The 12444-nt window shown below is 30.7% G+C and overlaps 1 protein-coding gene across 2 annotated transcripts in view; it reads right to left on the minus strand.

Moving 5' to 3' along the window:
* Nucleotides 1–12444, minus strand: part of sprt (PDZ domain-containing protein sprite) — a 149926-nt gene that overhangs the window by 9673 nt on the left and 127809 nt on the right. For both annotated transcript variants that reach the window (XM_014428270.3, XM_014428271.3), the window contains exons 4-6: nt 10633–10701; nt 2045–2199; nt 859–1032 (exon numbers count right to left, since the gene is read on the minus strand). In XM_014428270.3, the coding sequence (XP_014283756.1) occupies nt 859–1032; nt 2045–2199; nt 10633–10701 (398 nt within the window). The remainder of the gene's footprint in view (nt 1–858; nt 1033–2044; nt 2200–10632; nt 10702–12444) is intronic.

Raw genomic sequence — 12444 nt, forward strand, 5'->3', positions numbered from 1 at the left:
CGCTACTTTCTTTTAGCTATGTCAAAATGTGATTTTTTGGATACGCGCTATTTAAAAAATAAGCTGGTTCCATAGCTTTAATTTCTAAAAATTACGAATCATTAATCTTGAAATATAGGTAATTGTGTATCTAATAGAAATTGACAGTGGAATGATGATTTCCAGCAAACGAATATTTCAGGAAAAAAGTATAAGGAACTATGAGAAAAAATATGAAAGAAGCAATACTGTTGGGAGACTTATTTAAAAACTAATAATACTCTCCTAATGTTCATTATTATGGAAAGCATATTTTCTACCTTGTATTTTATGTGGAAGAGGCAACTACTGAAGGTGAATTCGATAAAATCAGGGCCGCCGTCAGGTAATTCCGAGCCCGAGGCGAAAATGGTACAGTACACTGAATATTTCAAATTTTTTATTTCTATCGATTATATTAGTATACGGATAGAGTTTATAATGAAGCTCTACATTACCTATTCACAACGCACATTCTTATGAGTTAGGCAAAAACAGATTATAAAGAAAGTTTGTGATAACATTTGTCATAGATAGTTTATTCATCTCTTACCGAGCCCTTCGGAGATTTTGCTCTTCTTGCCCGTCTCCCGACGGCGGGATGATATAGTTATGATAAACATATAAAACATAAAAAAAATCACCTCCAGACTTCTGGTTGTTAAGAAATATTCTTGTGTAAAAAAAAGGAAATAATCTTTCATTATATTTAAAATAATCTCTTCATTCAACATCATAGGAATTTTCGGAAAGTGAAAAATCCTTTCTTAAGTCCCGATTAATATAATGTTAATAAATTGTAAGACAGTTCATAATGTAATGGGTAAAACATGGACTTACTCTGAAATATCTATGGTGTCTAAAGCAATCTTTATGTTCTTTATGGTTAGCCGCTTGGAGTCCAAGTCGCTCTTGAGCCTACCTAACCTTTCTTGTGCCGTCTTTCTTTCTCTGTCTGTCAGGCTTCCATTTCCTCCTTGTCGCAATCCTCTATTCCACAAGTTTCCCTTAAGCCTGTAAATATATTTTCATTTAGAACACTACGAATTAGTGAAATATTGAAGATATTGCTTATAGTTTACTGAAAGAAAGTAACGAATCAATAATAAGAGAGTTAGAACTAGATCAGTCTAAATATTGTAACATTGTCGAGTCACTAATTCATTTATATGCTAGCTTTGAATTGTTTTTATGTGTACCCCATTCATGAAATAAGATAAACAAGGAAGTAATAGTAATAACACAAGTTTTTTTGGCTAAATACATATTTCATCAATATGTATGAGTATAATCAATATAAATCTACATATATTAAACCATGAAAATATTTGGCTGTGCGTTATGATCTAACAGAAATTATTTTAAAGAATACAGCTTGGAGGGAGTAACCCAAACTCAGTTTGCTAGGAATCATAATTTTATAGATCCACAGGACTGTCCAGGGGTTCTTTAAGTTTTAGGGGCCCCTAAGATTAAACAACAACAAAACAAAATAAATAATAAACTAAATAATATAAATCGTTATAATTCAAATCACTGTTTTATTTAATAGGGATTTGAATCGTAACAAACTCTTACAAAAAATTGTAAACATTTACAAGTGGTCGATCATAGAAATTCAGAACCCTCAAATTTTGGTGTCTCTACCTACGCCCGGTCTGTGCGAGTTGCTTCCAGTTGACTAGCAGACTCCAAACATATAGGGCAGGGAGAGAAGAGACAAGTGGCTTTCCGACATGAGTGGTCACCCATTTCGGTCGGTAACCCTCACACAAGTACTGTACACGCTCGATGTTGTTTATCTTTGATAACATATTGCAAGCTGGCAAGCGCCTTAACCCACTGGGATACCCCGGCTATGTATATATATATGTTTATATCATAGACATAGTTCATGTCTATTAAGGATCGAGTTTGTTCATAGATAAAATAAAGTTTCTTTATACATTAAAAAAAAAACTTGTTACAATTGATTTAATTATGTAAAAACATGTTTATAGCACATAAAAAAATGAAGTAGCCTAACCCTTGACAGAGAGCTTCTACCCTATTTTCTTCTTGCTCTGAAGCAGCCCTCGTTCCAAAGAGACCATGTACAGGTGGAGGTACTGGCGTTGAGGCTGTGCTGCTTGGCTTCTTCCTCCTGGGTGTGGTAGACAGGGACACTTCTATACTGGCCATCTACAAAAATATCCATTTACAAATTTATTCTTCTGCAATGTATGTATTTTAACTTTATCCTAAGAAATTAATTTTTAAAGATCAGTCTTACAACTTATCTAAATTCTAGGAATAGGCAGTGGTTAGTTAGCCTGATTCCCTATCACGGCTTGTCTTGGAAGGCAGTTTGGTCAGTGCTTAAAGAGTAAAATTTACTTCAAACTGTATAATCAAAATATCCGTTTTCTGTGTTAAATGTTATAATAGAGGCGGTCTGTTATTGTTAATATGGATTTCCATTGTTAGTCTTCGTGAATCATTAAAAAACATTTACATTGACCCCAGTTTATTTTTCCTTTTAACATTATAAACCCTGTAGATCTTTTTATGTCTAAACCAGCATGGTCTATCTCGGTTCAATTTTCCAGTATATGTAAGGCTATGTTTCTAGTCACTGTCATATTTAACAATTTATTTGGTTTAGATGACTCATACATATAATTTTGGATCTTCGCAATAATTGAAAAATGGTAATTTTTAACTTTAAATAATATTGATCGTTTTTATGTTGCCGGTTTCTTAAATAACTTTTAACTGTCGATGACTGGTTATTTAGGATGTTGTCTAAGTGAAATTGACAGAACCAGGAGACTGTAAAAGAAAAAAAATCTAAGCTCTGTTTTTTAGTCCTTTCGGTCAACAAGAAAAAGGTTAGGACTTCTCCTGCTGCCTTCATGTGTCCATCTATACTAATATTAATAATATAAATTATTAATTCTTATGATTACGAATAATATAATATAAAGCTGAAGAATTTGTTTGAACGCATTAATTTTAGGAACTACCAGCCCCATTTGAAAAAATCATCAGGCGTTAGATAGACCGTTTATTGGTTTAACTTTATATCACACTACAATTCATAGGAACTTAAGTAACCATAAACGTGAATCAATCAAGAAGATAATTTTTTTTTTTATTGTGTAATATTACATTCTGTCATATTTTTAGACAGTGGTAATAAGGATTTCAGAGCTCATTCATACCATATTTACAGATATATAACTTAAATTATATAATAAATACATAAAAAAATATAAATAAATTACACTTAAAGTAAAATAATATCATAAACACAATCATTCCTATATGCAATATTTACATTCAGGCTGTGGAATTTAACCGAGCTGTTCCCCCACTTTTGGAGAAAAGAGCATGACTCCGGAAGGTCTGGTCCTTCTCTCTCAACCGCGTTACTGGTTTTAAAATCCAGTGGAGGATGAGTGAGGGCTTAAGAAGAATATAATTATTAATAGTAATTAAAACCCATGGACCAGGCTTATTAGACTGATTTTATTAGATTAACTTGGGGAAACGCTTACTAAAAAAGATAGATCAAGATATTACAGCCATCTCTGCTTTATAATCAGGGTCATTAAAAAAAAAATTATAAGTTCATTCATCAGGCTAATGATCTTAAAAACACGGGCTATTGCTTCCTATATTGTCATTGTATTTAATTATGTTTGTGCAGCTATTATTTGCAGCAATCCGTTTTCCAAATTACTTTCACTTGTGGATACTTGGAATATTTAGAAAGTATTGCGATAGTGCAAAATTTCTAATTCGAGTTTTCGATGTAGGTACACATTTTGAGGTCATAGAAGGGCAGATAATCAAGTCCCGCAAAATTATCTGTGTGTTTGCTAAACACCCTTGCTAAAAAAAAGTCGTGCGAAACTTACATACTAATTACATATTTAAGGCAATTATAAAATCACTGGCCAAGAGTATCACTTTACAAAATAGATTTTTCACATTTTTTCGATTATCTCAAAAATTGCTCTAAAGATTTTGATTAAACTCTGTTCGAGAATGTACGACTAAGGTAATCATTAACACTTACTAGTTCAAAAAAAAGTGTGAAAAAACAAAACAAGAAACTGTTATTTCATTAAACTTTTGATTACTTTAATTATAACTATGTATAGTCACTGTTCAAAATGTATATCTACCAAGTTTAGTTGGTGGAAATTAAAAAAAAAAAATCGGCGGTCTTAAAACATTTAAAATTTTTTTTTTCATTAAAACTCTTTGCGATCTCAGAAAATCTAATAGAACATCATTTGAAGTTGAGTAAATTTACTTAAATATGAGTCTTAATAGAGCTGTTTAAGTTCAATTGTTTTCAAGATACAGCTTTTTTTAAACAAAATTTCATAACGAAAAATAAGCAGTTATTGAATTTATTTTGGGGAAACTACATACACAGGAATCATTAGAGGTACAGATATTGTATTGTAATTGTAATCAAATTAAAGCAAATTGAATCTAATATAAAGTTGTTTATAACGCTTTATCTTCATAGGAGTAGTAGTTTTAATGATATTTGACAAAACAAATTCACAAAATGTTGATTTCTTATCGTAGGAGGATAGTCCAGGTGGCGGTCAATAAAGGTATCAAAATAGTAAAAGAGGAGAACTATTTATTGTTTAGCGGGTCACTGAAGAGGATCTAGGAGGGTGAATTCGGGAGAGCGAATTTGTTGATCGGGTGAATTAAAAATTGTGAAATGGTGAAATTGAAGGAATAGAAAAAGGAAAGAATGAATTGAAATATTTGTATTTGGTGCATAGACCGAAATTGATTGTAAAAGGAAACTAGGGAAAAAAATTGTTTTATTTCTATTTTATTATTATAATTATATGTAATTTATGTATGTCCGATTATGGATTGATTAGTATGCAGTGTGATGTAGCAACCTGATGTATTTGGGCAGCATAGAGGAATAAAGTATTTCTCATTCTCTCTCTACGTTTCGCCCCACTTTGCAGGGCTGCCAGAGTGGGGGTGCTGAGATTCTTGAATTCTTATTGTTCAGACAAAATGTTTGATTTGTGAAAAAATATATCTCATGTACATTTATCTACCAGCACTCAAATTAAAGCTAGTTAAATACTATAAAGTAGTTTATAACGTTTATCTTCATAGGGTAGGAGTTTTAATAATATAATTTTTTTAAGTTACTATGTTTTACGACCGATCACCTCATTTACCATAAAACTTTTTATGAAACGATATTTTTTCTATTCAATCAAAATAAATCCAAACTTTGATAAATTCTGTTGATTATTATTTGTGGAATTAATGTTGATTTAAATTGTTTTATTATTATTTTTGGACGTTACTTAGATATTTTATTATGTTCATTCCATTACGCATCATTTATATTTTCTTTCGCACCTTTAATTATGTTTATTCCTTTATTTACGTGAACATTGTCTGTTTTGTAATCTTTTTATCATTAATTTTGTATTATTCTTACCTCTATAATATCATATTTTATATTTTATTAGTTATGAATCAACTACTATCTTCTTAATTTATTGTTATGTGTATTTTAAAGTTTGTTTATTATTATTTTCTTTTTCTTATTATGTTTCTTTGAATTATGGTCGTTATTTCGATTTGTTTTTCAGCCCTGATGAAGGCCTGAAATTCAGGTCGAAACGTCGGCACAAGCAAATAAGTTTGGTTTATTTGTGTATCTTTGCTGATCGCACTAACACCTAATTATATAAATTTAAACTATATAATATACATGATGGAATATATGTATTACAATTAACGGTGAAAAGGACTATTGTGAATTCGATTAAGCGTAAGAAAGCGGTTTGGAAGAACTGCACGACCAAGAATTACTAGTGTTGTTTGCTGAGAGAACATCAGACACGGTTTGGAGGAACTGTGACGACACTTCAAAAGCCCCCATGAAAGCTATTTACATTGAGGCCCCTTTTGAAGCTCTCGCCTGACATGGAACTTCAATCCCTTTATTAGCCTATTGAGATAAACACAGAATTTTACATTTATGCGTGAAACCAGCCATCCTTAAGATAAACACCGGATTCCATACAAATATCTTGAGTGGAATCATTAGACCTTTCTCTATTTTTCGGTGGCAGTTGTTTAAACATCGGGAAGGAAATTGGTACTTCAAGATAAGGAAATGTAACCTTATAACCAACCACATTGTTAGATTTGCATTAAGAAATAGGATTTACAATATATTTGCTTATCAATATGACTTTATTTTTTTGCTTCTTCATTAGTAGGTAGGGAACTTTGTATTCATGCAGAAAAAGAAAAAAAAAATTATGCGAACCTATAATTTTCTCTCAATTCTACGCTTTAAACATCAAGGTACAGATTTTTTTAGGCTTCTGTCTGTAGTCAAATTTGAGTTGATCGAAAGTTAATCCGATTTTTATGAAATTTTCAGATTGTACGGATGCCTTGATTGATTTTATCAGATAATGTCCCCTACTTTCGCTTATTTATAAAAACGAAGTGTACTTCAACTCTGTTTCTGCTAGTCGAACTGTATACAATGTCTTCAGGTAAATTGTACCAAAGAATAAAATTTTCTGTTTCAAGATATCATGATATTTTTCAGCCTAATTTATGTCAAATCAAAACTGAAACAACAAATGAATGGAGAAAAGTAGATAATTCGCTTTTTTCTTTTTTAAAATTGAGATGTTAGTATCAAAATTTGAGGTTAAATATACATACGTAGAATCTGCATTTTTTCAGAGTGTCAGAATGCCAATAAAAATAAATATTAGATTTTATGAATTGAATTAATTTTTTCGGATCTTAATTTCCTGAAAGAAGCGTCTATATATATATAACAATTTCTTACCCCGGAAAGGTTAAATTTTTATCATATAAATGTTTAGTGATTTTCTTATTTTCTCCTTTCCAAAATTTTGATTTATTTTAAAAATTATTTACACTACAACCGACGTTTCGAACCCCTCGGTCTTTAGAGTACTCCCTATAATAAAAATAATATTCTTTCTTTTGCAGGCTCCCTATATTTAATATCCATAAATCTACTTGATTAATTAAAAAAATATATTTTGAGAAACCTCTAGTTAACTCTTAATCAGATTTTCATTCTGAATAGATTTTATGTTAAGTCAATATTATCAGGATTTTTTTTTAAGCCACACCTGGTTTTTTCCTTAAATATTCAAATAATATAGATTTTTTAAAAATAAATAATTTAATTTTTATCCATACTAGTGCCGTTTTATTTGGATCCTTCTCCTGCATGCAACCAAAAACCAGCATTTTTTTAATTTTGAAAATAGTGACAAATAAAACAAATAGTGACTGTGATAAATGAATTTTTGTTTTTAATGTGAAATTGACTAATTAAATATTGTTGTTTTGACCTGGGCAGAATAGCCTGCATGAAGTTGAGTTTTTAAATCATTTAGTTCCAAAATTGTATTAAGATTGCCCCTGAAGATGGCCGGATTGGCCGAAACGTCGGACTTATAAGAAAAATAAAATGTGTTGAGACTAAAATGGATAAAAAATAAATTATTTATTTATACAACATTAACCAGTCTCAAGAAAGTATTGTGATTGTAAATAAAATATATATTTTTTTTTTATTTCACTTCTGAACAAGTGATTAAGTCAATGATATAATTAAGAACGACTACACTTTTTATTTGGTGTCGGAACAATCAAACTTGTGTTTGAGCTTTAAGAGTGATTTTTGAAATTTATGATTCTATTTTAATCGGCGATTATTTAAAACTAAATTTAAGGGATTCATACCAAAATTTTGAATAACCTTAGGGTTGATTATTTTAATATTTTCTATAGCTATAGACATCTAAATGTCAAAAACTTTCTCAAATTTATGAAATATTTCTGTTCAGTTAGTTAATGTCAGACTATTGATGTGAGATTTATTGTCACTATTGTAAATTTATGTGGTTTACTGATAGTTTGTAGTTATTTACTGATATTGGAAAGACCTAAGTCGTTGTTTTGTTAGAATCTTTTAATAACATTTTTAAAAAAATTCGGGAGTGTAGTATTTAAGTTTAATGTGCAGTTATACTGCGAAACTTTGTTAAATGATTTCAATTTTAATGTGTTATTTTTCTTAGCATGCCAATTTGTCTAATAATAGCTTAATCAAATGCTAGGAGAAATTAACTCTATTATTCTATAAATCCAATTTCCCTTGTCCTCAGGCCGATAACAGCTCTCAATTACAAAGCAGTAGAGACATGACCAATTACGATATTGTTCGTGCCTTCGATGACCGACCCTGAACGCAGCCCATTGGTCGGTTACGTCGACCAATCAATAATAGATTTACCTTTCTTTCTTCAGTCGTGAGCAATCCTGAAGGCTACCAAAGACTCAGTAATTAGTTTTCTTAGCAAAGGACTCGCTGGCCCAATTGTACTAATGTCAAAAAACTTTTCTATTACAATTAGATCATTTAATTAATTTTTGTTGTGAATCTTAAAACGTCCGATCTTATTAATCGGACCAATTAAATTAGGCCACTAAAGTTTTTTTCTATTATTTATGTTTGTTACTTTTATAGTGGATGATTTAAAAAAGATAATTTTTGTTTAAAGAATAATTCCGATTATAAATTCGAATTTATCGTTCATCGTTGTATATTTGTCTCCTACTTTTTTTGTAAGTTATATCAGGGCAGTATACCCTACCTATTATTATTAATGTTGTATGACACTCGATACTGAGTTAGAGAGCAATTTTACAGTGTTTTAAAGTAGGAAACATCAGCAATTGGGGGTGGGATGGTTTATAATAAATTTAGTTCTGTGACACCACTCTCATCTTCCTATTTAAATCCATTGTCGAGATGTTATATAAGACATAAACTATTTTATATGGAAACATGGAATCGTTAGGCCACAATTTTCAGAAATTCTCGGTCAAATCTCATGCTCCGAATTTACGAGGTACAATCTTAGATATTAAAAAAAGTTCTTTACTTCATAATGTTTCCAATGATATACCGAAAATTATGCAGTTAGTTTTATTCTGCTTATGCATTGAAATATGTAACTGTCTATTTATGTATAATGTAATATGTAAATAATGTAAGATGTAAATATTATATTATGTCAATTCTATTTATATATTGAAATATGCAACAGTCTTGTGGAAAATATACCCATTGGTACAACTCCAATAACATTTATAGAGTAGAAGATCCCGAGGCCATCTTCTTTTCAGGCGCTTGAGATAATAATCAGGAATTGAAGAGGAAGAAAGATTAAAAAACAAGCAGGTTTGGGGTGGTTGGGAAGTTTATTATGGAAGGATTGATTTCCAGTTCAGTTAAAATCGACAATATTTGGAACATTGAGGCCCTTACGGATGATTTTATTTGGGACAAAATACGGAGCAATAAGGATTTTGGATTAGGTACGAGAGGCATCCGATGATTTTAGTGAAACCTCAAAGCTCACCTCTGTAAGTCCAAATAGTCCTTATTATTGTCATGTAAAAGTGTATTTTGTAATTAATTGGAATAGCGGACCGTTTTTACAGTATGTTTTATTATAGTCGGATTCGACCATCAGTTTTCTGTTCTTTGTCTTGTGCGGAGATGCCGAGTAGTCGGTTGCCCAGTTGTAGTCCTAAGTAGCAGATCTGTACATAAATAGTGTATTATTAAAGAATACTTACAGGGTTGGAAAGCGTTTGTTTACATTGGAAGGTAAAAGTGATTTGATGAGATTTATTTTAATCCACCAGTTTTGATACCATTCATCAATGTTTGTAATGTGAGATTGGAAAGAATGGGGTATAATTGTTGGGTCATTATTTACTAATAACACATGGATCATCGGTATGCAGGTAGTTTGATTTTGGAAAGATAGAGTGATGAAACAACGTTAGAAATAAACTATTTCTATCTCTAATTTTTTCTCTATATCAGCGGTTTCCTAACTTTTGCCAAGTTATTCTTGTTGAGCAACAAAATATAAAAATGAAGCCACAGCTATGTTTTGAGTGGTTGCGTATGTAAGTATATAAAACACTCCAAAGCAAGTATATACTAGAATGCACTGTATATATTTTTTTTTGTTTTATTTTCAGAAAGAGGCATATGCTAGGGGCATCCACTTCCGGTACCGCTGATCTATGATTAATTTTGTAGTATTCATTTATGTTTAATAACTAAAAATTTGTTATTGAATATTCATTGCTTATCCTACAAGTTTCGATAGTACTGTTAATACATTTATTGCGCTTAGATAATGTTTAACTAAGGAATTGAACAATAATTTAACGATATGATTAAAATGAGGAAGTATATAAGGTCTTATTTTGTTTACATGTTTTAAGCGAATATCGGCCAATTTTAACCGAAAAAATATTTTTTATTTAAGTGTTTTTCGTAAATAAATTTCTATTAGTGAATGAATTTTTGTTCACGAATAGTTTTGTATTCACTTTAAAAATTACTAAAAGAATAATATAAATATTCGTAATTCAGGAAAACGGAATAAAAATAGCTTAGTGGTATCATAATGTGTAAAATTAAGTTGCTTATAAATCTACAATTAATTTATAAAATAAATCTAAATGCCCTACCTTTGCTTCCAGGGTCTCCAACTGCGCCATCCTGGGTTCTAGTGGGCTGGAACCTTGGTGAAGGGCTCCCTGAAACAGATATATAAGTTATTAAGTAATTATTCATTTATTTTAATTATCAATTAATTAATTATTTTATTATAATTAATACAGGAAATAAATATTCACAATTAGTCCTAAAATGATATTACATTCGCCATACACCTGCAAAATAATGTTATAATATACAATATTCTATACTTAATCGTCATTTCTTTTATAAAATATATTTATATTAGGTGACACAGAGGTGATGGTTTCAGTTATATGACTGATATCCAAAGTGCACCCTTAACGAATATGAAATTGGGGTAGTCATTTTAAATAAAATAGGTCCTAACGAAAGTGGTTATTATTTCGATCATTTATGAATCTAAATGACACCAAATTTTTGTTTAGAAACAGCAAAAATTCATTTATGTCATTTACTAGTGGAAACAATAAGTTTGTATCAGTGTTATAATCGGAGCCAAAGACTTCCAAGGTAACTCGTTCTATATTTTTTTAATATTTAATTGGACAAAGAAATCGGAAGGGTTCAATATTTTAGGAATTGAAGGAGTTCGGGAGAAAACAAATTGCCATACAAACAATGTCTTCACTGGTCAGAGCACAAAAAAAAGTTGATTAAAAAACAAACAATAGTTGGAGAAAAATGATTTGATAAATAAGAAAAATTCGTGATTAAATCCTGGAAATACAGATGTAATAATTGTATTGGAATTATGCAAATTAGTAATCTATAATAATAATAATGAAAACTAATTAATAAAATAAACAAAATTCAAATGATTTTTTTTTCTTTTCATTTGTTAATAATATGATTGTCTAAATTGAATTTTGGTATATTGTGGCTCTGTAATTGACTTATGTTCTTATAACAGTTTTTAGTTCCGTATGTTTTTAAATTGGCTCTAAAGCACTCAGCGTAGATCATCATTTCTTTAGCATTGCCTCGGGATACCAGAGATTCCTCCAGTTCCTAGAGAGAACCGATATAAGTGCCGCTACGATCAGCTGCCTAACGACCTGATATTAAAAGTTGCTCCCTGATGATCCGCCATTATCCCCTAGCCAATTTCCGCCATCGCCTACATTCAATGCTTGGCATCTCCTTCTATTTTCTTTATTGCTGGCTGCCATGTCATTAGCTATAATTCAGTTCCAAACCCCGGATAGTACCAATCACAATAGCATCTACCCCATCACGGGTTTCACATCACTACTCCCCTCCCCTCCTTCTCACTCTCTCGCCAAAAAACAAATCGATTTTTGGTTGTAATCCTCGTGGGGACCTTTTGAGAGGTCAATAAGTTTATAATATTAATAAACTTTTGATCAATATTACGTATAATATGATAGTGAGAATTAAATATTATAATTGATATGAGGAGATGGTATTATATTAGGAGAAATCTGCGTTTGATGATTTTATTTTTATAGCATGATAGAGTGGGGATCATATATTGTGAGAATGATATCTAGTTGTCTGTGTGTTGATTACGACCCACCTAAATTCTCGAAATTAAGATCAATTTTCCAATCTTAGTATACTAAAAACCTAACCATGCGTACTGTAAAGTGGATTACGTGAAATCATCTAGTAATAATGCAGTGCTTCTATCATGCAGGAAATTTGGGGCCCAGTAGTGAATCACACTATTACAATAGATTTACAATGATTTGGATACAAATCATAACATAATTCAAACCATACTAATTGAACTGGAAGATTATTGATTGACCGTGTGTAAAGATGAAAGGAATATGGTC

Source organism: Halyomorpha halys, unplaced genomic scaffold (assembly GCF_000696795.3).
Source record: "Halyomorpha halys isolate HHAL.00 unplaced genomic scaffold, Hhal_1.1 Scaffold708.1, whole genome shotgun sequence".
Classification (NCBI taxonomy): Eukaryota; Metazoa; Arthropoda; class Insecta; order Hemiptera; family Pentatomidae; genus Halyomorpha; species Halyomorpha halys.